At 42.7% G+C, this 25,007-nt stretch overlaps 3 protein-coding genes across 3 annotated transcripts; all 3 read right to left on the reverse strand.

Moving 5' to 3' along the window:
- Positions 1-708: 708 nt before the first annotated feature.
- Positions 709-10,122, reverse strand: laptm4b (lysosomal protein transmembrane 4 beta). Its single transcript, XM_030120415.1, has 7 exons — positions 9,950-10,122; positions 8,406-8,523; positions 5,866-5,939; positions 5,649-5,771; positions 5,280-5,378; positions 3,554-3,649; positions 709-1,470 (listed from the first exon to the last, which is right to left on the reverse strand). The coding sequence occupies exons 1-7, from the start codon at positions 10,040-10,042 to the stop codon at positions 1,396-1,398; spliced, it is 678 nt and encodes a 225-aa protein (XP_029976275.1). The 5' UTR covers positions 10,043-10,122; the 3' UTR covers positions 709-1,395.
- A 5,416-nt stretch (positions 10,123-15,538) lies between these two features.
- mtdha (metadherin a) lies at positions 15,539-20,185 on the reverse strand. The gene is made up of 12 exons (XM_030120413.1): positions 19,806-20,185; positions 19,096-19,194; positions 18,764-18,878; positions 18,354-18,515; positions 18,112-18,153; positions 17,728-17,901; positions 17,390-17,467; positions 17,205-17,273; positions 16,975-17,102; positions 16,783-16,887; positions 16,593-16,692; positions 15,539-15,944 (listed from the first exon to the last, which is right to left on the reverse strand). The coding sequence occupies exons 1-12, from the start codon at positions 20,145-20,147 to the stop codon at positions 15,877-15,879; spliced, it is 1,482 nt and encodes a 493-aa protein (XP_029976273.1). The 5' UTR covers positions 20,148-20,185; the 3' UTR covers positions 15,539-15,876.
- Positions 20,186-20,295: 110 nt separating this feature from the next.
- rrm2b (ribonucleotide reductase M2 b) lies at positions 20,296-23,946 on the reverse strand. The gene is made up of 9 exons (XM_030120552.1): positions 23,822-23,946; positions 23,130-23,294; positions 22,838-22,954; positions 22,596-22,729; positions 21,715-21,809; positions 21,463-21,596; positions 21,240-21,344; positions 20,988-21,101; positions 20,296-20,673 (listed from the first exon to the last, which is right to left on the reverse strand). The coding sequence occupies exons 1-9, from the start codon at positions 23,891-23,893 to the stop codon at positions 20,521-20,523; spliced, it is 1,089 nt and encodes a 362-aa protein (XP_029976412.1). The 5' UTR covers positions 23,894-23,946; the 3' UTR covers positions 20,296-20,520.
- Between the last annotated feature and the right edge of the window lie 1,061 nt (positions 23,947-25,007).

The following is a 25,007-nucleotide window of genomic DNA, read 5'->3' on the forward strand; positions in this document are numbered from 1 at the left end:
GATTTTGAGGCAAAAACAAGCAACCGAACTGTTTAACTAGCATCAGAACTTGTGTACTTTGTGTTCTACCGAGTCAAAGTTAATTCACGTTTTAGAGTCCTGTACAGGAAATAGCACATGTTGACATCTCTGCATGTGCAAAAGAAATGTTACTCCATGTAAAGGAAGCTGGGGGTTAGAGCATAATGTCATACAAACACACACACACACACGCACGCACGCAGTCTCTGCATGTACAGCAGCATGTCACGCAGTCTTTATAGGAAAATGCCCTCAGTCCAGCCAAGTTAGCGCAACTACAAAAGGATCACATATCCGCCATGACCCGTTAGAAAAAAAAACAAGAATAAAGACACAGTCAATGCAGCTGCAGCTCGACGGGAACACAAAACACAACCGAAAACATCCTCACACACGTAGTCTGACACACGGGAGTTCGTGTGCGTAACTGCCTCTTCCGATGTGTGAAGCAGTGCTTCACGTGAGCTCTCAGAAAAAGACAAAACCTGGGCAGGAAGGCAAATCGGAAGGTTGTAAGTGAAATCCGAGGGTGAAGAGGGTTTTCACTGGCAGTTTGATGGGTCACAGGCTCACAGACGACGGAACGCGGACACCAAAGGAAGACGTTGTTGTCATTGGTCGGTGAAACCTTTTACAACAAGCTTTCCTCCAGCGGGACGAGTTACAACAGCACACATGATATTTTATCACAACAGGACAACCTTTCATTGTTTGCCTCCTGTTTTTTTTTTTCTCTCAGTTTATACAAAAAAGTCATACAAAAATACCCCAACATTACATTCAATGAAGGAAATTTGTCAATTTCTGAAAAAAAGTGCTCTTGTATAACTGATCATGTGTGTCGCTTTGTTTCGGTAGTTTTTTTTCTCTTTCGACAAAGACTACCGGGGTAATTCACAGTATCGGGGTGGGGTGGGGTTTAACAGTTGGTGGCCGAACCTGTGCACTCGTCACTCAAACAAAAGTAACATATGAGATCGGATCGGGTCGGGTCGGGGCGTGCAAAAGTTTCGATGCATCCTGGGAACATCAGCTGCCCGGAGGGAGGAGGGGTGGCGGTGGAGGGGGAAAGGTCGGAAAGTTTCTGCGATGCCGTCCTTCGATGATGACAGAGGAGACACGAGGGAGGAAAAAATACATCACAACAACTGGGGGGGGGCTGAAGGAGGAGGAGCGGCGTTAATGGCAACACTGGCTCGGAGTCGACCTAATCTAATCTACCGCTGGCAGGGGGCCAAGCCGGACGCAGCCGCTCCAACACTGCTTTGTCTTGTACTTCAAAACGTTGCGGATTCTGTCCTATGGATGGGGGCGTCGGGTGGGGCGGGGTGGGGTGGGGGGTCAGGGTGTATAATCCAGCAGAGAGGGTGTTTTTCATGCATCCATGTACTGGGGAGGGGGCTCTTTCGGTGGGATGGCGACTGCTTCTTCATACGGTGGCAGAAGAACCTGAAACATAACAGAGAAACACACTTCAGCTCATTTTTCCTTTTCCTTGTTTATCACGAAACAAGGCTTTAGGCCAACTGGGCTGCTTCAGCTGACGGTAAGCGGCACAAGTGTGATAACTAGTGTTCAGCTCTTGACTTTCATGATGACGCACTAAGTCCACCCTGTTGCTGAAGAACCGCTGAGATGCAGCTGGAGCACGGTGAAGTCAATCGGCAGGTTTAACAGACTCCTAAACAAACGGACGATTCTGCCTGACAAACCGAGACAGTGTGCCTTAAAGTTGAAGCTGCGCACGTAAACGAGGGGAGTCGGTGGGGGTTTCATCTCAATTTCTTTTCCACGTGTGACGTAACGGCGATGCCTGAAGTAAAACTCCATAAATGTCTCACGGAGCATAAACAGGATATACAGCTTCACACAGTCTATTATATAGTACACAGCTCGCCTTTATCTCCAGGTTTTATACACCGTGTCCCATTCCTATAGAAAGCAGAGAGCAGCACAAACTGCAAGGGACACACACACACATACACACACACACACACACACACACACACTCCTCTGCTTTGCAGGCCAGATTGCATTCTCTTTATCAGAGGTCTTTCTGTGTAAATGCTCTTATAAAACCAGCAGTGCTGCTAATTCAGAGGCGGAGGGAGGGAGGGAGGGGAGAGAGAGAGAGAGAGGGAGAGAGAGCGAGAGAGAATATGCTCGAAGGCAGTAGAATTGTGGCACAGCCAGGGAGGCCCGGCAAACACATCACAGGGAGGACTTGAAATGAAGCAGACAAGCAGACAATTATGTAACATGTCCAGAAGAAGAGAAGCGAGCGGACAGAGATATATAGAGAGGGGAGGGCAGGTGGAAAAAAAGAGGGAGAGAGAGAGATGACCCTCGTGCATTTTAATGGCATTTATATAAAAGCTCGTCGGATAAGCAGCTGGGTACTCAATGGCGGGGGCCGTAAAAAGCCATTTAGACACACTGCTGGCTTTTCTCATAGTAAAAATAGAAGTGGAGCTCCATTCAGCTGTGAGCAGCGAGAGGAAACACACTGATAAAACCACATTATCACGATTCAGTCTGATACGACAGCTGTTTATGATTCACGGGCAACTGTAGCATTTAGGTGCAATTTGCTGCCCGGTACGTCCCTAATTGAAATTCCTGATCTCACTCTGACCCAGTTGCTTCAGCTGTTTGCTTCATTAGTTTCCAAAATTTCCCTACTTCATTCGGATAATTATTTGATCTTCGGATATTATTAACTCTGTGCACGCTCAGCTACAGTTTCCATTAACACATGCACAAACATTTCAGAGGAGGTAGATCTCTTTTACATTTTCTAGCTTTACATTACAACATCATACAAGAAACATAAGATCCATATAATAATGAAATTAGGGACTTTAACATGAAAACCACACAAAAGGATTTTTTTTGTTCACTGCTGTTTTCATTAGTGTTTTCTAGAAGAATCTTTGTTATGAGAAATGGCGCTTTAATTTCTTAGCATCAGACGAAAATATCCAACTTGTCAGCAGAGGACTAAACGCCCGGCGCACGTCCCGCTTTAGCTGAAAGGCCGTATGATACACAATATGACATCAGAGCGCGCCGGATTATCTCCTGGGCGGACGATCTGTTTCGTAAGGTGGAAAACGTCAGCACCGCGAGTCGGGGTCGCGGCGGCACAAGGACAAAGTGACAGGCAGATGAAGTGCTGAGTGTGGAGACGGCGGCGGGTGTGAGGCAGATTAATGTCTTACGTATCAGCACGAAAAGGATTACAAACGGAAACGGCGAGTCTGCTGGCGTCTGTCGGAAACACCCCGAGTCGAGAACGAGGGGGATGGATGGGATGGACCGCACAATCGCGTGTGCAGCTTCATGTCATTAATATGCCGAACGCTGTGATGAAAGTGACTCTTCAAAACCTCCGTCTTCATTATTTTGAATTAATTTATTGAACTGAGTGCAAGAACCAATGCGGAGCAAATCCAATTATGTTTTGATTGTGATGGAGGGACGGGGTGTCCTTGAGGTGGGGCGCTGGGGGGGGGGACGGATGTGGGCTCACCGTTGTGTCGTTGGTGGTGACGTAGACCAGGACCTCCGTGGTGCCCCTGCCGCTCACATATCTGTAGCAGTTCCACACGCAGCCAATCAGGTAGGCCTGGGAAGCAAACGGAGAGCGCACCGTGACTTTCAGCAAGAGCGGCGACACTTTTCATCATCTGATCATCAAGGTTATGGACGATGACGGCGAGCGGGGACGGCCATGCGGCTGCTTAATGGAGCCGTGATGTAACGTGGATCTATGGGCATCAGGACAGGTGACACACCGTGAAATAACCCAGCTGTGAAGAATAAAAAAGGGGTTTTACTGTGGGACATTCTCCCGCTTCTGCCTCCGCCATTTGACCAAAAAGCTACTTCTCAAGCAGCTCTCGCTTCAGAGAGCCCCAGCCTGCCTGCTCCGAGGTTTAGGTTGGCCTGACTTGGCAAGAGGAAAGGAGGTTCATTGTGTGCGAGTGCGTGTGTGAGCAGCCTGCTGAGTCGGTACCTCTGCCAGGCAGTAAAAGCAACCAACCAGGAAGCCAAGCAGAGTGCCAGCCAATCACTCCGCCATCGGCTGAGTCGACCTTCTCACCACGCAGCGCAACGGCGAGGTCGACCTCGCCACTCGGCACGTTTGAAAATGCTGACAGCAGTGCGAGCTCTGGCCTGACGGTTACATTTTCTCTTTCTGCCCACTGGGCAACATTTTTTAAAAATATTATTCACAATGTAAGTTCCATCTTCTAATCAACACAGACACGTATTTCTTTTCATGCATCCCTTTTCAAGTCATCAAATCATTTATCCACTGGCCTCATCATCATCATCATTTATCTGTCCTTCCCGCAGCTTTCCGTGTCTCTCTGACTCATTCATATCGAGTGGAGGATGTTGGCTCCAACAGGAACTTCAGCAGGTGTTCGCTCCATCCGTGGAGCTCGATGTGTCCTTGACATTTTCCATCTGGCCGCTTTCCAGAGGACTCGGCCGCCGTCCGTATAGAGAACATCAGCCAATCTGGGCTGTGCTGTATGCGCTGCCCATCAATACAAACAGGGTTACATTGATTCTGCTTGGCAAACGTCACAGATCTATATGTGATCTCTGATGCACACGTCCACGATAAGCAGTACGACTATTCCGCATACTTCACAAAGCTCGCCGTCTCTGATGTGACATTTGCAGCGTTTCCGAGCGCGAGTCCTGCAGTGTGTGCTCCAGTGGCTGCTTCCTGTCATAAAAACCCGGACCCGGCTCTGGATATCTGCCGAGAACATTTCTAATCTCTGCTTAAAGGAGAAACAACTTGATTTGATTGTACAGATGACTGCAACTTCATGCCCGATCTCGTTCAGAGAGCCCGAGAGCGTAGCTGCGCCCGGAGAGTCAGCCATGCATTAAGGGAGAATTAGTTTGACGGGAGTTAGTTTCCTGTAGTCCCTGACCCGCTGCTCTCTGACTATGTGATAATCTCACCAAGAGCATTGATAATGGGAATGTTCACACACTGGTCCGATTCATTATACATGCCATATGGCTGGAGCTGCAGTGAGGTGTGTGACGTGTGAGATTTAATTGCCTTAATCACACTGTAATATGGTGGAGCCAATGCATGGAAAAAAAATAAAGGCAGCTTCACTGTGAACAAATGTTCACACAGCATGTTTAATCTGGGGCGATGTGTTGCATATATAGATCTTATTTCACAAGTATATAAACTCAGCAGAGACAAACTGGAGTCTTACCTTGAAGGAGAGGATGCAGCCAATGAAGAGGAGGACTGCAAAGACTAGGCACATGTTGTTGGTGGACATGATGTCCTCTTTGTACGGGAATGTCCCTGGCTGCAAGGGTGAAAATAGTGAGGGGTGTGAAACATGAAGAACAAGGAGTTGGACATTTAATCTAAGTCTTGTGCCGACGCCTCGGTGGCAGGCTTTTAACTGAACGGCTCCACAGAGGCTTTTGGCGAATCGCTGCGACCAAATGATCTCATGCTAAGCAGCTTTTGCACATTGGGGTTAAAAGTAAAGAGGTTTTCTTCAGTTTTACATGATAACTAATCCACTGAGAAAAGGAGCAACGGGCATGTTGGAGACGGAAACGGTCCTCACCAGCTGCTGGAGGTAGTCCTGCACCGTGTTGGGGTAAACCACCACACTTATGGCTACCAGTGTGTTAAGGGCAAAGTCGAAGATTTGGTAGCAGAAGAATGGAATGATCCAAGCAGCATGTTGCTGTATAAAAAAAAAAAGACATTCAGAATAAATGAGGCAGCTGTTCCTCAAATCCAGATGTGTGCCTGAAAGTTATTGTCTTTACTTTGTTTACCTTGTAAGCACCATATGTTGCCATGCCACATATAAGAATCATGAGGAGGGAGATTGCAGTGGCTATGCAGATATCTGCAGGGAAAAAAACAGAGAAACAAACAAACAACAGAGTTAAAACAGATAATTTAATTTCCTGCTGAAAAACTGCAGTAAGTGCGTGCTGTCCCTGAAACTGAAATCCACTGATGTAATCTCACAGTCTGAATGGGGACAAGGCTCCAAGTGATTTGTGATCTACATGCTGATTGTGTTATTTATTGTAACAATTACACTTTGGGTGTATTGTGGTTTTAAATAAAACTATCAAGGCACAAAGTCTTTTTAAAGGCAAATCCATTGACAAGATCCACAGGAAATTAACAACATCAACCTTGAACAAAGCACCACTCAATCTGTCCCGGACAAAACATGATCATAAAGTGTGCAATTCTTATGCAAGAGGTGCTAAATTTGACCAAATCTAACGCCCTTCTCATATTAACATTACAGCTGTGAGGACTCACAGATGAGCCCCGTCAGAGAAACACTCATCACAGTTACTTAAAGCATCCGCTGACACCAAGCTAACACTGGATTATCTGTGCATGTACCCACGGGGGAGATCACATGTAAACACATTTTCATGACTGCAGTTAATACGCGCTCCTCAAAACTGAATGCATAAAATGTCTTTCCAACCAATGCCACTGTGCTGACTCAGAGGAAATGATGACTCTTTGAAGCACTCAAATAAATGCTACAAACAATGCAATCTCACATGAATACAGCACTTCATGTGGTTTCATGTCAGGACTGACGATTTGTGACGCTGGTACTACTGACCCCGGCTTGTCTCCATCCATTTCTTCACGATCTTAAACTGATACTGCACAAGCGCGTACGCTGTGTGAGCAGGGCTCAGTCAAGATGGCCGTTTTAATCTGACGGAGAATTAGAGCAGTCGTTTTTAATCACACAGGCCAGTGACAGTGTCTGTGGCCTTCTGGAAGCTACTGTGACGATGATCGCCGCCGGAGGAGGGGGGGGGGGGGGGGGGGGGGGCGCTGGGAACACACATGCACTCTGATCTGTCTGTTCTCCGCGGTGCCCAGCTTACTCAGCTGCGCCGATGCTGAGAGCAGCATTCTCGGAAGAGAAGCGGTGGGCAGAAAGGTTAGGTGGTTTCACGGCTGCAGACGCACGACGGGCTGCGTGAGCGTGACATTGATTTTAATGAGCGCTGCGTGGGAGCGCCTTCAGACATTCACCCGAAAAATACTGTCACTGAGCCATGAAACAAACAAGAAAGAGTCTTGTGATGTCTTGACATAGTTCCAGTATTTAGTGATCACGATCATTTGAAATCTAATTACACACAAACATGCCTCCCTGAATTACCTCTATATTCATTAAAATGTATGAGTAACTACCAGCTTACTCTAAATAGTGACGTGAGATCGGATTGAAGAGTTAAAAACAACGCCATCCTTGTTTCAAAACTTTCAGGGAATAGTACATAAAATATCTGGAAACAGGGTTTTTCAATCTAATAATAATAGATTCATGACTATCATGAAATACATGAATAAACTGTTATATCAAACATAGCCATCAGTGCAGCTGCTGGTAAGTTTTGTTCCTTTACTCTGGCAAAACAAGCTTTTCTCCGAGTCAATCCACCTGAAAAAATGTCAAACCATAAAAACCTGTTCCTAAATCACGCCCGATACATGTTAAACTAGTGCAAGTTTTCAAAGATATGTTTACTGCTGTTCCTAAATCACATTTAGGGCATTTTCTTTTTTCCAGTAATGTATTATACAGGACAAAAACTGTGCTATAAAACACAGAACCGGTGTTCAATAGAGTCAGTGAGACATTTCTCAAAATTACAATTTTTTACATTAGAAATGTGTGATTTTGGTTTAAAGTTTCTATTAAAGCCTAATTATGGAAAACAGATGAATCAACGGAAAGCTTTGCATGTAATCTGTAGGGATATATGTTCAATAAATTACAAAAGAAAACCACCCAAAAGCCGAAAATATTATTAATTATTTTCTCTCCACCCTCTTTCTATACTGCTTTATCTTAATGAGGATGTGGGGGGTGGAAGCTGATTGCAGCTGTCTGTGGGCAAAGGCATTGGAAAGTCGCCAATTAACCCCAGAAGCATGTTTTTAAACCATTGAGGGGGCAAAACAGAGTATCCAGAGAAAATCCACACAGAGACTGGGCTAATTCCACATCAGGGAAGTGGGGATCTTGCTGTGAGAGCATTATCCACTAAACCACAATCAGTAATTATTTCTTTACAAATGATTACAACTTTTCTTGAATAATCAACTTCAATCCAAAGGTATATATTTCCTCACTGTCCGAACAGATCAAAGCAGGAGGTTCTCACGCTAAAAATACTACAACAAGGAAAACCTCTGACATAATTCCTGACAAGGTAACAACTTGCCTAATTGAAGACTTGTGAATGAAGCCCTCACCCTGTCTGACAGCTTTAAGTAAGTCGGACATGTAACAGTGGAGAGGATTAGCAGCACTCACTTGCATCGTCCATGACGTCGATGTCGGTTCCCAGCTCGGAGCTGGTAAGGTGGTAGCGGTACTGAATTGGGTCATTGAGTGCTGACAGCAAGATGAGTAGGACCACTGCGTTGATGAGCTGCGGAGGGAAGAAAATCAATAACGGTATTAAAGTGCACGGTGGAGCTAGAAGGCCTCGCATACCGAGATAGAAAGGATAATTAATAGCAGCTTTAAGCAGTGATGAAAACGGGCTTTTGTTTGGAGCAGAACTGAAGCCAATATAAATACAGATGAGGAAATAAATTGCAAATATTGTTTTGTGATCTACTGGGAAATTATATCAAGAATGGTCAGGGGAGGGGATTACTCCCAACAAGGCTGGATCATATACTGACAATACAGAGTGTCTTCCTTCATGTGAAACCATACATAATTGTAGATTTGGGATACTGTCATATCACAGCTACTGCTCTAAACAAACATACGACTTGAATACAGAGGTGCATTTGTAGATTTTCACTTCCTCTGGATATACGATATTCTTGCCTGATTTTTACTCTTTCCATTTTCCACAACTCTGACTTTGACATGAAAATGTACACATTGTGTATATATCTGTAAATGTCTGACAGTAAAATAATACAACTGCAAATGTTTGGCATGTACTAATGATTAATAATAAATGTCACAGTTTTCAGTATTAAAAGCACAAGAATTCACATATATCGTAAAGAATGTTCACTGCTATAAATTGCTGTATTGTGATATTATCTTACAGTCATAATACTATTATTTAGAAGTAAAAACATTTTAAAACAATACCATTCAACAAATAAAGCAAAATGACACCACATAAAATAGAATGACTGCTCATCGATCCCAGCCTCCAGACCTCATCTAATGTGTATTTTCCCCCAAAGTGTCACAGCTGATCAGGCTGATCACAGTAATCAGCTGTATTTAAGAATAGCTCCATGAGTTTCATGTCACTGTTTTCACACAACCTGAAAAAAAACATCTTACAAAAAGCTTTTTGATGCTTTTTCTGGCCTCAGCTGGATTTGATGACATTACTGATTAGTCGTTGGATGAAAAAAGGAGAGGGGGAGCTTATTATAGGTCAGAGATTTAGCAGGATTACTGAACTATGTTTAAAACTTTAGGATATCCCGGAGGTAAAAGCAGAAGTGAACTATATTTAACGAGGCGGGGATGTAGGACAAATGAAATAACAGACCGGGAAGGTTAAAGCATCAGCACAACAAACAGCCAGCTCAGAAGGACAAAACGTATGGAAAACTATGTGATTCATGTGTTTATTTCTCTACAAAAATGTAGTATTGTGTCAAAAAAAAAGTCTCGGTTATAAATAAGAGTATTTGAAGACATCAAAATGAGGGAATCCCGAAAAAAAATAATCACAGAAACACATCAAGCTAACTCAGCCGTTGAAACTCAGCTTCGTGTTTTCGCAACATTTTCCTCGCGTATTCAGCACATTTGAGTCATTTTGCGTGTATATTTTGTGGGCTTGACAGCAGGTGGGAAGCAGGCGGACTCACCATGTACCATATGCCCAGGATAATGGTGCCCGTCCGGACATGGCAGCAGAGGCAGCAGCTCGTCGAGTACCACCGGTCCCACGGAGAAATCATCTTCACCACGGCTGGCTAGTTCATGAATGCCGCCCAGCAAAAAAAAAACGATGAAGATTCGAGGCTCCAAAATTGAAGAAAAAAAAAAAAGAAGAGCTGTCGCCTTCCGGTGCTACGACCGCCGCATCCAGCGCCCGCGAGAGCCGAGGTTCGAGTGAGTGCTGGCGGACTGCTGGAGAACACCGAGCCGCTAATCTGGCTCATCCAGCGTCACGTGACCCGCGGGGATTTCAGATCAGAGGCACCGAGCAGGAGGAGGAGGAGGAGAGGAGAGGAGAGGAGGAGGATGGAAAAACGGATTTATGATTACACTGAATATTTCAGGGCTACCGTCCCATCATGTGTGTCTGAGAGCCACGTTCACCTCCTCAGCCAAATGGCGTTTTACATTCATTTAAAGCAACCAATAGCAGGGGCGATTCCACAAACTGTGGGGGCCACATGGGGGGGCTACCCATCCTCCCACCCAGTCAGTCCCTCACACAGAAACTCCTCACTCCTACACACAAGTGAGTCACTTTCACATGAATTCCACCAACGCTCACACGGTTAAATTATTGCACTCTCGCTCAACAGTTCAGTAAAAAATAGATTAGTTTTTAGTGTTGTCAGCAATGAAACATTCGCAAAAGAAGAGTGCTGACATTCCCATTGTTTCTTCCTTAGTTTCAGTCCCTCCAAAAAATCTGAGCACGTCATCCATCCATCCAGAGAGACAGACAGTCACACACACACTCACTCACATTCACACCGCCTCACATACATACATGTTTTTGGACCGTGGGATTTAACCAGAATACTTGGAGGAAATCAACACACACACACACACACGCTGAGAACACACAAACTGAACACAGAACCTGGACCTTTTCACTGTGAGGCAAGAGCTCAAACCACTGCCCCACTGTGTACCCCCGGATTATTAAAAAAAAAAAAAAAAACAATATAGAATGTCACAATACGGCAGTAGGTTTCCTAATGTTTCACAGCAGATGTTTGAAATTTTTGTACTGTGCAGAATGTGTGTGAATCAATGAACGTGTGAATTAATGTGGTTTATGCCTCTGGGAAAGAAAATGTTTTTGATTCAGTAAAAGAAGCAGGATCAATGAATCATTTCAATAAGAATCCATAAATAGAGACATTTCCATAGTTTTGAATTTGTTTCAGTGCGGAAGAGCATCTTGAGAATGTTATCTGTTGCTTTTCTGTCCTCAGGAAATCTGCAGCCTTTATCATGCACAGCTTCACTGTGTGGTGAACATAAAGCCAGAATGAATTCTGTTAAAAGTATAATCTCGCTGGCCACAAAATCCAAGCCACGAAGTTTGAACTGAACTGTGAATTCCTCATAAGTATGAACAAAACTACTCAGCCAAAATCTAAATCAATAGAATATTTTCTATTATTTGTGTATTTTGAGTTGATTCCCATGTGGAAATATCAGTATTTACATTGTGGTTACTATTCTTATCTAAACGTGTTGTACTCTAATCCCATATCTTGATAGCTGGCATAACTACTTCCTGTTTCTCTTGAGATAATAAGGCTGTAAAAATGGTTCTCGCTCGTTGGTGCTGAAATCCTGTGTTCAGATGATGCCCGACCACTAAAACAGTCACTTCTTTTGTCAGCTGTTAAAAAGTGAGCAAGAAAAAGAAATGTGTTTATTGTAGCAGAGATTAATTCCTGTACTCAAATAACTGATATTAAAGTGCAATTAGTTTTGGAGCAAAAATAAATAAATAAATAGACTGACATGTTTTTTAATACTCAAACAAGAAATCAGATTAGACTACACGTCGATTCGTCCCTCTCAGTCTGGACAGATGGAGCAGTGACAGACAGCTCTAAGCTGGAGTGGGCGGACAGCATCATCGTCCCATCAGGGGATTTTCCTCTCTCCTGCCATGACTTAATACTGACCAGGCTGCCACCTCTTAAAATGCTGGAGCTCAGGGCGAAGACAAAATCCCACAGCCGCGGTCTGTTTTCCAGTCTGAAACATTTTCCATCACACGTGTCTGAATGGTCACAGATTGAAAATGTTTATGTGAAGAAGAGCCAAAGTACAAAGCCCTATAGGAAGAACACTGCAATTTTCACTTCTTTTTATTGTATATCTTTTTCACAAACCATTCATTAGTTATGAATGACATGAAAATGAGGAGCATCGTAGGAACTTTCAATCGATTTTCTGTTACACAGCATTATGGAGTGATTTTAATGGCTGGGCCACAGTGCCATCCATTACAGAGTGACTTTCCTTGTTTGCTGCCTTTCATACAAACACACACACACACACACACACACACACACACACACACACTGCAAATGAGCTCAACGATCCCCCGGCAGGGAAAGAATGAAAAACAAACATGACATTACACTGAAGTGAAGGTGAATGGACAGCGAGCCAGAGATTGTGGGAGATTAAAAGCTGGTAAATCCCAAATGAACTGAGAGATAAGGGCTGCGGAGGGAGAGATGAGGCGAAGGAGGTCAAGCTCTGCGAGCGTGCCACGCGACTGCACCGCCACATTGACGGAGGCAGGCAGCGGGTTTGGCCTCAGGAGGGTCAGTGCAGCCAGGGAGCCCGACACAGGGCCGGCCGCTGACACACATTCGCGCCGTAGCATCCAGCGAGTGTGCACCGTATTTATGAGAGATTATGACGGACGACAAACGTGAAAACAGCACGAGACTGGACGGATGGGACAATCTGTCTCATGTCACAGCTGCTGGTGGAAAAGGCAGTTCTTTTTTTTTTTTTCCTTCACAAAGATAACATCTGAAGGTTCTTTTTGCTTTCATTAAACTACTTTTAAACTGCATCCTGCAGGATGAGTTTCTGGATTAGGGATTTGATTCTGGTCAAATATTTAAAATGTACTTTTCAAAAGAGATGAGGACAACATTACTGGAAACAAAGATTATGATTAACTGGGTCATGCAATATGAAAGTGAGGATAAACTCTCATTCAGTTCAGATTTATTTATGTACAGGACAGCGAATAACGACAAATGAAGAAAAGGAATTATGATTGCTAATATTTTGTTTTTTTGATTACTAAGCTAAACGAGAACAAAACAGTCCCTTGATAGTCCCTTGAAAAAGCTGAAGATTGTTAAAAATACACATTGATAGAACATATCAAACTATTTTCAGATATGTCAAAGAAGAGAATCTCTATTTGCATATGTCTTAAACAAGCAACATACTTTTGACATACTTCTGAATTTACAACAAACAGGATATATGAAGATATTTTTAGAAGTACAGTTTTTTTTATTAACTAACATTATTCACCTGTCAGGGTGAATTTGTAAAAATGCATATTGCAATATAGGAGATTTTTTTGGGGTGGATATTTCAATGCATTTTTCACCAGAGAGTGGTGTCTGGTTTCTTCTCACATTCTGAAAAAAAGTATGTAAGACGCACTGTTGACAATAAATAGAAGAGTGTGTGTGTGTGTGTGCTCAGTACTCCCGGGCTGGATAAAATGGCTCAGAGACTGATGAAATTTGCATGGTAAATCCTTAAATTTCCAAGTGCCTCTTTTATTTTAAATATTTTCCAACTCATTTTTTTCCCATGTCAGCAGCTGACAATAACACCAAATCGCACCACGACAATGTGATATCAAGCATTTCTCATTTAATGTTCATCTTTACCAAACAAACATAGAAATATCATTTGTATCTCCTCGATAAACAAAACCATTCACAAAAAAAAAGAAGTCCTTTGCTAGAGACAAGTATATAAATACATTGATTGAATCAGGTTACTCATCAGTAAAAATTGAACAAAAAAAAAAGGGCACCCGAAGCCACAGCGACACATCATTTAGTCCCCCGTGATCTAACAGGCCTACAGACAACTACCACCACCAGCTGATCAACACCTCAGAAGCACTAAGGCTCTTTATTAGCCCACACGAAAAACATGTTAATTTCCTCTAAACTGGACGGCCACAGAAATGCTGCGAGTTGTCTCCTCGCAGAAAGCTATCACAGTAACACATACTGAGTGGTACTCTAGGGCCAGGTACTAACAGTTAAAGCAAAAAAAAAAAAGAAAAAAAAAGAAAAAAGTTTGATCGTTTCCTTCCGTGTACGGTTATCAAAGTCATGCAAAACAAAATCAAGTCTGACATCGAAACTCGCAACTGCATTGAAACTATTAAATAAGACTCTGATGCATTTCTACACATCTACAGGTTTAAGGCAATGGAATTAGATTCCTCACACGCAGGCGTGTCATTAAGTTTGTGTGTTGTTTTCAGACGACTTTCTTGACTATGGGGTTAAAGCTGCTCTTTGTCACGTCTTTAAGCATTTCTTCAGTTCAGGTTGAAAACACTTCAAAGACTCGGAAGTCAGGTAGAAACCTTAAAAGAAAAAAAAAAAGTCACACGGTTCACATTCTGCAAAAAGTAGTAAAAGCAATTCATGGACATCGAAAAGAAGTCATCAAAAGCCTTTTGCACAGTGCAATTACAGAAGAGGAAAAAGCCCTTACAGTCTGTACATATGGCAAGGCTTTCTCGAGCACGAAACTGGAAGAAATGGGTTCAAAAAACAATCCTACAGAGTGCAGAAAGGACTGATAGAGAGAACAACAAGAAACTCATGAGAGGGAAACAATGCTACTGCTCTGGACTCCATACAGCAGTGCCTCCTGGTGGTTCATATCAGTTACTGCAGTGATTTCATGAAATCTCCTAAAAGAATTATTTGATTGATTAAATGCCAAATATACACCATTTATTCTGAATTATTACCACAAAATGTCAAGTTAAATCGACCGCTTGATTCTTGCAGCTCAGACAGAGTGAACCTTATCAAATCACAATACGCTAAAACCATTTTGCACGAGACAAAGAAGTGGATTATGCTGCAGGAATTGTGGGTACTTTTCTAGAACATGATACCCCAATAACTGACATGCACCACAGCTGCCATTTAGTTTAAAGGAGCAAAACTGCACAGCTTACAAACAGTAAGGATGTGTTTCAGGGGGTAATAAACTACAGTCAAACCTACTTATAAACAACACTCACATGCCACATGTTTGCATGACTTACTAGCTTGTTGTTTTTCAACCACAAAGCTTTTATTAATGATGTGAATTTTTATTAAATTAGACTAATAATAATAATACCCATAAACAGCACATCTGCACAAAAAGGGGAAGTTTGGACTCTGCAAACAGCGGAGTTATTCTCTCACGTAATGATGAGAGTTTTATTATCGTCAGATTCTCTTATATGCCTGAATGTGTCGATGCACATTTGCACATGTGAGTGTTGCAGTGAAATAGATTTGAGAAAAGTCCAAATCTGCCCTCAATCCCTAAGTACGGAACATTTCAGTACATAAAATACTTAAGGGGGACAGCAGCAAATAAAACAAAGTGCAACATTTTGGGGAACAAAGATGTACAGTTCGTTTAAAATTACTCACAATAAAAAAAAAATAATAATAAAAGAATTGAAACCCGTTTTGTATTTTTGGGTAAAGTACTACATACACTCTTGGAGGAGGAAAACAAACACTTTTGATGCTATTAAACATATACCTCCTTTATAAGTTCACCCCGCCGGACACTCCGCTCCTGTTGCTGCGTTAGCAAATAGTGCAAATTATTTTCAGTCCATAGGACCACATTTCACCTCTACGTTTATCCAAGCAGGTGATATCTGCTGCTTGTTTTACTTTTTGTTTCTGGAAATGATAAAATAAACTGTGTACCTGGAATTTTATTGCATGTGACAATCATTTAACAATCATTTGCATATATATGCTTAGTCTGGACCTTTGATGCGACTTCATGTTTCCTTTCGAGCCTTTTTCTTCCCGGAGGGTTTGGGAGGCTCTGCAGTCGGCTCCGACTTCTCTGCAGAGACAAAGGGCAAGTAAGACAATGGAAGTTTTTTCTCAAAACACGTCTAGAAGAAAGTTTAAAATGCGAAAGTGGAGACTGTCCAGTGCTTTACAGCAGACCGAGTGGATTTTACTGAATTCAGGAATAACATCAAATCTGAGAATAAACCCTTCATTTCATCGGCATTCTTTTCCCATAAACCTCAAAATCTGTATCTTAAAAACCACCGTCAACACTCAGTAATGGACAGCTGGGCAGCCTCACAAATATAAAAGCTGAAAAATATCCTTCTGATAAAGGCTTTAAAAAAAATGATGCCATCAAATAATAACAGGGTTCTTGAGGTTTACTTTTTTTTTTTTACTCTATGAGAGCATGTGTCCCTCAGAGTTTCTGGGAAATTCTAGAAAACATTTGAAAAGTTTAGTGAAGTTCCTCTATTAACCTTTTAATCTATACTGGTGTCCCATTCCTCATGTCCTCATAAAAACAAGATTTGGTCTGAAAACACATTTTTTCCAAGCTGAGCCTTGTATATAGATCTTATATTGAGACCGACACAGTATTTTCTTTCTGAAAGATACATTTATTCTCTGTGATTTCTTTCATTTTTTATAACTGACTGAACAAAAAGCTAAAGCCCCACTTGCTGACACTTACTCTGAGTGGAGGATATGATGGTATTCTGCTTTTTGGAGGACAGCACAGGAAGCTCCTGGGGTTTGAGTGCTGCAGGACCTGGAGGTGCAGGGTTCACCATCTGCAAAACAAAAAACAAGGCAAAAACATAAATGAAATGAGCACATTTTAAAACCTTTTCATCTGATAGACGAGATGTTTTGCTTCTTGCCTTAATATCAGCCTCCTCTTCTGCTGTCTTCTTCTTTTTCCGCTTCTTTTTAGACTTAGCCGCTCCTCCAGATGGATCCCCGTTGTCCTTCTCATCTTCTGATACCTAAAAACAAATTGCATTTTTGAGATTTCCAGGAGAGGATTATAAAAAAAAAAAAAAAAAAAATTGTCTTGCACTTCAATGTAAAACCTTGTTGGGAGCAGGTTGTTCCTTCGGCAGAGGAGCTGGTGAGACCAAAGCCGGAGGCGCTTCATAGTTCCCCCAGTGCTCTGCTGGAGCGTTCCAGTCTGAGCTGGGGTCCATCGACGCAATCCCATCTGAGAAATACAGAGGAAATGGTATAGAAGAGCCTGGATTTGTGAAGAAGCAGAGGGTTTTAAGATAATAGGATGAGAGGGGGAAAACTGTGAGCTACTTACTGAATCCGGACCATTCGTCGTCGACGGGGCGGCTCGCCCACTGCAGCTCAAGTGAATTTGATATCGGATCTAAGAAGAGACAGAAAGAAAGAAGGGGGCATGACAGGAATCACCAAGTTAAGGAAAATATTTCAGAAGAATTACCAATAGTCCAATCCAGACTGAGTGGGTGACATAGTACCAACCGGTGGTGTTGAGTCCCAGCATGGAGAAGGTCACGGGCGTGAGGTCAGGCTTCATCCGGGCGTCCACGCCACTCCAGGCTGATCGTGACGTTGCACAATACAGTGAATTATAATGTCAGGAAGGTGTTCTAACAAAGCACCAACAGGCATTCACACAGCATGACTCCTCGCCCTGATAATAAACCTGAAAGTCAAGTCTGTTTTTACAAAGGTTTTCTCTTCTTTTGACAATGAGGAAATGTCTGAGGCAGTCTCACAGGGAATCAAATTTACACTCCTAGTGATTGAACCTGCTAGCATCCGACCAAAAGCCCGCGCGGGTATGGGGGAGAGGGTACCTTGTGCCTCCTGTGCCCAGGGCTGGGCTTCAGACTGGGGCCGGTAGTGTCCAGCTGCCGGGATGCCACTCCACTTGGTTCCTTCCATAGCGCCCATCTTAGCTGAGATCTTCATAGAAATATCAGTCCAGCCTGGACCGTTGCCGGTGGGCTCGTCCCTCCAGCTGGAGGTCACTGAGAAGGCAGGCAGACATGAAAGGTTCATCTGGAGCTGCCATCAGCATCATCAACCGCACGCAACCTTATTCTTAAATAACACAAGAGGTTTTAGCTGGCAAAGATATTGAGACAGTAAAAAAGGCATAAAAAAATATCTCTTATTTTGTCACTATATGATTCAATAAGAAGCTGTCATAAAAAAATAAAAGCTCATCTTGCTTTTACCAGATGTGTCTCTCTTTCCAGCCGCCCTTGCATGTAGAGACTCTGAAAAAGAATTAAATAGAAATATGCACAAGCATTACTACATTTTACTGAACAGTGGTCTATATACATCAGAACTACACATTGAAAATCTCAGTCATCTTTTAAAGCTGTATGTTAACCAATGCACAGTCATATACTTTGTTTCTTTAAACCAAACTATAAAACATTTAAACCCCAGAACACCCCTCTTTAATAACTACCATGATTTCCTCTGTTCCTCCTGGTCGGCAGGGCGGCTGCTGGTGCCTCCACGTGGGTTTTGGGGGCTTCCACGCCTCCCGGACTACCGGAGTCCTCAGAGCTTTTGTCTTTCCTTCGCTGCTGCCTCTTTTCTCGGTTACTGACCTTCGTCTCCCACGCACCTGTTCAACACACACAGAGACAAGTAAATCACAAAGCCACTTGAAGGACGAACACTTGTGAAGAGGTTAGCACCCTCGCCTCACTGAGGTTGGCTTCTATTTTTAAAAGCACCATTGACCGCTAAATGAGAATGATATGTTGAGTAACTCCGGATAGAAATAAGGGGCTTTCTTCCAAAAAAAAAAAAAAGGTGGTTAGGTTGAAAATGAGAAGTTGTTAAGAAATTTCCCGTTCACTTGAAACTCACCATCATCAAGTTCCTTCCCGTCGGATGGAGCCACATGCTGAACTGGTTTCACCTCCGCTGCTTTGGCCTTCTTCTTGTTCTTTTTCACCTGCGCTGGAGCCAGCGCCTCATGCACCTGTGGACACGGGTGATTAACAGCACACATATTTTAATTGCTGCCGGCTTGCTGTCCTTTGACGCCCTGACACGTAGCCTTCCTGAGAAGGAGTGGCAGGCCAGCTTCAGTCATGTCTCATTTAGAACAGACAGCACAGATGAAATGAAAGCTTGTCCAACTCCAGAGAGTCAGTAATCACCAGGATTTCAAGCAGTCTCCTGATTTCCAACTTTACCTTCTGTGTTTTGATCTGTGGTGGTGGTTTGGAAACCCTCTCGGTCTCTTTAACCTCGCCTTGAGCCACTGTCACAGGCTGACCATTGGACTGAGCCTTCTGGAGGGGAAGGGTGAACAAAACAAAGGAGATGATCCAGGAATATGACAGGAATTCAAAATTCTTTGATCAAAGAATAATAGAAATGGAGGCAAACACTGGGATCAATATTTAGCAGCTTCCACACCTATAAAGGCTGGTTTATTGGAGGGCGGCCTCGACAGTACTTGTTAATAACACTTGTATACAAAGGCTTTTGGTTGTGGATTACTGTAAATGAGCTTTCCAAGCTGTTTAACAGCTGCTCAGCTTTTAAGTCAGTGTTTTTAAGCAGTTTCACGTTATAAATATAGATAATTAAGAGGCTGCACAGATGATCCTGTTTTAACAAGCTAGCATCAAACAGACTGGTGTCTGTCAGCAGACAGCTCAGTCTTTCCAAACAAAACAAAGCGATTCCCCGCTTATTCATTAGGGTAATAGGTTTGTTTTAGTCTGCAGTAAGAGGGGGCAGAGGGCTGTCCCTGGATGACTTAATTCGTGTTGTGTAGTAAACAAACAGACACTAGAAAGCTAACCGTGAACATAAAGTGACAGAAGAGACGTCGGGACAGTTGAATGAACGAGCTTCGTTCAGGGTTTATTCATTACCACGATTCGTCCTCCATTACCTTTTCGACGCTTTTCTTTTTGTTCCTCTTCTTCGGCTCCTCGGCTTTGCTCGTCTTCCCAGGGTCGGCCTTCGCCGGCTCGCTCCGGGTGTCCGGGGATCCCCGCCTTTTCCCGGCGAGCCGCCCGCCGCAGACGGCGGCCCAGGACAGCGCGAGCAGCAGCAGCAGCCCCGCCGCGGCCGTGGACAGGACCACCCAGGTCGGGTACAGCTCCGGCTCCAGGCCCAGGTCCACCCCGAACTGAGCCCGCACGTATCCCTGTCCCGAGGACAGGAGCTCTTTCAGGCGGCCGGAGAGCACCTCGGCTTTCTCCAGAGCGAAACCCCGCACGTCTCCGGCCATCTTCCCAGAACACGTAAACACCAGCAGCTAGCTTTCATTTCCAGCATGCTAGCTAGCGGAGGCGTGGCTAATCTGGCCTAATCCCAACACAAACCACATCCACATCCGTCACGAATGCAGCAAAAACACGTTTTCGTTTATAAAATATTTTATTTCACATAAAAATCCGTAAACCGCAACTGAAACTCAATAAAACACTTTACAACTCCCAGTCACCGACACTCACCCACGGATCAGAGCTTATACGACTTTTTTCCTCCATATGGAGTTCTAAATGAGAACATGACCATGTGCATTTCAACAAAGCTTTCGTCAAACTGCATCAGCGGAAATAAATAAGTCAAATGTAACAACCGTTTATTAGAATGCTGATTTAAAAGTCTGCATCCAGAGTGAATTCACCGCCCATCATGTTCGACATGACTCCAAGTCTTTGATACTCTGCGACTCTTTTCTCAAAGAAGTTGGTCTTTCCCTCCAGAGAAATGGACTCCATGAAGTCGAATGGGTTTTCAGCTTGGTAAACCTTTGTATTTGAGACAGAATGGTGAGAGGGGAACAAAACAGAAGAAAAGTTTATTTACAAAACGTTAAAACAGAATGGATTTTTCACATTTTTACAGACACAAAAAGACACTGAATTGTTGTTTTCATACTAAGGGAGGAAATCAGAGCACCTGGAGAAATTTCATGCACAGGGAAAAGATGTAGACTATAAATAGAAATCCAGGTACCCTCTCAGTATGAGGCCAGAGAGCAAATCAACAATCCATAGTGTCAAAAATTTAAAGAAGAAATTACCATTTGGTCTTAATTATAGCCGTAGTGAAGTGAAATTACCTTGTCCAGTCCGAGTTCAGTGAGAAGTCTGTCGGCCACAAACTCGATGTACTGCTTCATGAGACAACTGTTGATCCCGATGAGATCAACGGGCAAGGCCTCTGTCAAGAACTCCTGAAAGACAAAACAAATTTTTAGTTCATTTGCAATCAATTCAAATTGTTGGAAGCTTCCAAATCACTCGGCAGACCTAGTAACAAATTAAAAGCAATATATAAAGCTCTTATTTGAATCACTTGTGTATTTACTGACCTGCTCAATGTCAACAGCTTTCGTGATGATGTCCTTGACTCTGTCTTTTGAGGGCTTTTTTAACAGGTATCTGTACAGCAGGCAGGCAAAGTCACAGTGCAGACCCTAGGGAGGATGGCAACACATACATTTGCTTTACACATGCAGAACAACATGTGTTCCTCACTGCACTACAATATGTTGATCAGTGACAGAGGTCTTTCTATTTGTGAAATCGTCTCACCTCGTCCCTGCTAATTAGCTCATTGGAGTAAGTGAGACCGGGCATGAGGCCTCTCTTCTTGAGCCAATAGATGGCAGCAAATGAGCCGGAGAAGAAGATCCCCTCCACAGCTGCAAAAGCCACGATTCGCTCTCCTGTGACCACAGAAGTCAAAACTATCAGAAACTCATAAAAGGGGGAAATGAGTCAATCCGCAGTTGTTCATTAACTCAGTCTAGAATGCTGTTGTTTCAATTCTGTATCTTTATTTACCAAAGGTGGATTTGCTGTCATTTATCCACTGCAGGGCCCAATCGGCTTTTCGTCTCACACAAGGCATGTTCTGAATGGCGTTGAACAAATAATCCCTGTAAAAACAGAAACCCATCATGAGTCAGTCCATCCAACTTCAATCAACTCAGGGTTGCAGGGTGCTGGAGATGATTTTGGGTGAAAGTAAAGCACAAACTGGACAGGTTACCCATCCATAACAAAGCAAGACAACCACAAACACTCATATTCACACTTATAGAACAATTTTTATAACTGCAAATTAGCATCAAACACATGAGTTTTGTCTGATGGAGAAAACTAGAGTGCCTGGAGAAAACCTCCAGTAGCACAAGAGCAACATGCAAACTCACTTGAGACAAGATCTTAGTTCCATTTTAGACTTGAATCACTGGTAAGGATTTCTTTTGTGAAAGTGCTAACCACCACCAAGCAATTCAGTATATTCAGTATAAACTGTAAAATGCCTCTGAAATGCATCTTTTTGTGTCATTTCAGAGTAACTAGTATCGATATTAACAGGTTGATTTTTCCTGAAATTTGAAACACTGACAGACTAAAATCAACGAGACACGGCCTTGTAAAAAAAAAAAAAATTCAGGAACTGCATGAAATGCGGTGATCAGATAGATTGTTTTTTTTATATGCAGGTGGAATAAAGCTGAAGCAGTTAGAGATATGGGAAATGTGGTTATAACTTATCCTGTGACGAACAGGTGCAGTGAGTTTAACAGTTGTAACAGAAAATAAGACAAGTTGGCAAGAATATCTCACACTGCAGTGACACTAGTCTTACTTTAACCCCCAGCAAATTCGGCCTGAATCGTGCTCACTTGTAGAAGTCAGACACTAAAGTAACTGACCTCTCCTTGAGGTCCCTGATATAGGTGTTGATGAGCACACTGTACATCTCTGAGTGAACCGACTCAATGAGGATCTGGAAGCTGTAGAAGGAGCGCGCTTCAGGGAGTTGTACCTCCTGGCTGAACCTCTGCACCTGTCAGATAAAACACAAAAATAAGAGTTATGTTATGTGAAACTTGTGAAAATAATATTTTTAGTTGTGTGATGCATACAGGCTACGAAACACGTGCAGTATTCTCACCAGGTTCTCGTTGACAATGCCATCACTGGCAGCAAAGAAAGCCAGGACGTGAGAGATGAAATGTTTTTCCTCTGGCTTCAAACGGTCCCAGTGTAACAAGTCTTTGGAGAGATCAACCTGAAACACAAAACATCAACTTTGCACAAGCTCCGTCAAGGCAAGGGGCTCATTCAGAGAGGACACTTGCTGAAAACGTTCCAAATTAGACAACTGAATCTAACATTTTACAAAACTTTATCAGTACTTTTTTCTAGAGTCCCCCTTTTGGACATAATGCATTTATAACACTCACCTCCTCCACTGTCCAGAAGGAGGCCTGGGCCTGCTTATACATCTTCCAGATGTCATGGTACTGGATGGGGAAGATCACAAACCGTCTGGGGTTTTCTCGAAGCAAAGGTTCCTCCTCTGTCTCACAGCCATTTGAAGAATCTGCATCTCTGTCTTTGAACCCGTTCTACAAAACACAAAGCATTAAAAACAGATTTGATCAGCGTTGTCTTTTAGACTTAGATAAAAAGTCATTTTACAGACTGCTCCTTTAATTACGAAAAATGGCAGGTGCGCATGCGTACAAACCCTAACCAAAACAAACGAGGTCGACCTTTAAATACCCACGAGACGGGTTTTAAACCGTCTCACCATTGTAAACTAGAATTTCCCTTGTCTTTTGTTGCATTATTTTTAACGCTTTAGCCTCTTTTGTGGGACATGTTGCGGGTTTTATCCTCTTGACAGCATAATATGAGGGTGACAGGTGACCCAAAGGGGCTTTAATAGTTTCACGATTCACCCTAAGCGTTCAGTTCATGGAAAAAACTGCTCCTTTTGATGGACATGTTGAATTTTAAAGAATGAATGCATCAGTTCGACCACACGCCTGCTGAGGGTAATAACGGAGCCGCTGCCCAAACGTCCCCTTATTCTTCACTCGTAACAATGCAGCTTGAATACAGAGCCGGATGTATCGAAACCAGGACTTACTGATAGGTTATGGTCGTCGGATGACTGAGTTATTGCGTCCATTTGTGGAACCTTCTTCACCGTCGGAGACATTGCGAGTGAGACTGATCTCCTTCAGCTAGCTCCTTGATGCCAGCTCTTGTAACGGCAAGTCTCGCGAGAGTAACGAGCAACGAGACTTGAGGAAACATGAACATGTCCTGACAAGCGTCCATCAATTAAACTTAAAATCTAATGAAATTAAATACAGCATGTATTTAAAAGGGCTGTGAGCATCAGCAAGTCACTTCTGTCAAGTACATTTCATATTGAGTACACTCTGATGATCGCGTTGTATCTAAATATGACGGATATATAAAATATTCAGATATAATTTATGAATGATTTTATTTTTTCACCTTTTTATTTCAGTTCCTAGCCTTCAGATTCAATCCCTAAGCAAGAATGAAAAGACTATGAAGCAGTTTTTTCTTCACTTATAAGACAAATGCTGTGACTATTTTTGTTACAAAAATAAGAATACAGAAGTACTATCAAAAAAAATCCTCCATCATCAATAAACAACTAATGAAATTAAAAAAAAAAAAAGATGAAAAGTAGAATAGAGAAAACCACAGAGGACTTCTCTAAAGCAATCACCTAAACCCATCAGCTCAGAATCAGTGGGAGTATTTGGACAAGAGATAATTAAATCATTTCGCCTTACAGAGGGCCGAAGATGAACAAATTTTAAATGATTAGATTATATGATTGTAGACTGTACTTCAATCTCCCATTACAAAAACAGTGCGTATCATAACCTTCCCAATGCTGTCATTCTCTTGCTAGTTTGTTTTTAAATTATATTTACATTTTACAAATGTCATTGTTTTCTGATGCACTCATCTCAGTACAATGCATATTCTTAATTACTGAAAGCAGTGCTCTGTAATGGTATTCATACATTCTTTCCTTCTCAGACTGAAAAAAGATTGCAAACAATGTGAAATTATCCATTGTATTAATCGTAGCCACAATCTACAAGTTTTAGCATGCGGCTGTGACTTTTTTTTAGATGTTTGTATTGCAGTTACTTCATGTTTTTTCTTGGCTGGTGCAATGTCCTAAACGAGTGACTAAAAGCACTTTTGTTAAAGTATTTATCTTACATTAGGAGCCCCTGTTGTGTCCAGAAAATTTCTTTGGATTCTTGGATGAGGCTGTGAGT

This window comes from Salarias fasciatus, chromosome 22 (genome assembly GCF_902148845.1).
Source record: "Salarias fasciatus chromosome 22, fSalaFa1.1, whole genome shotgun sequence".
NCBI classification, from domain to species: domain Eukaryota; kingdom Metazoa; phylum Chordata; class Actinopteri; order Blenniiformes; family Blenniidae; genus Salarias; species Salarias fasciatus.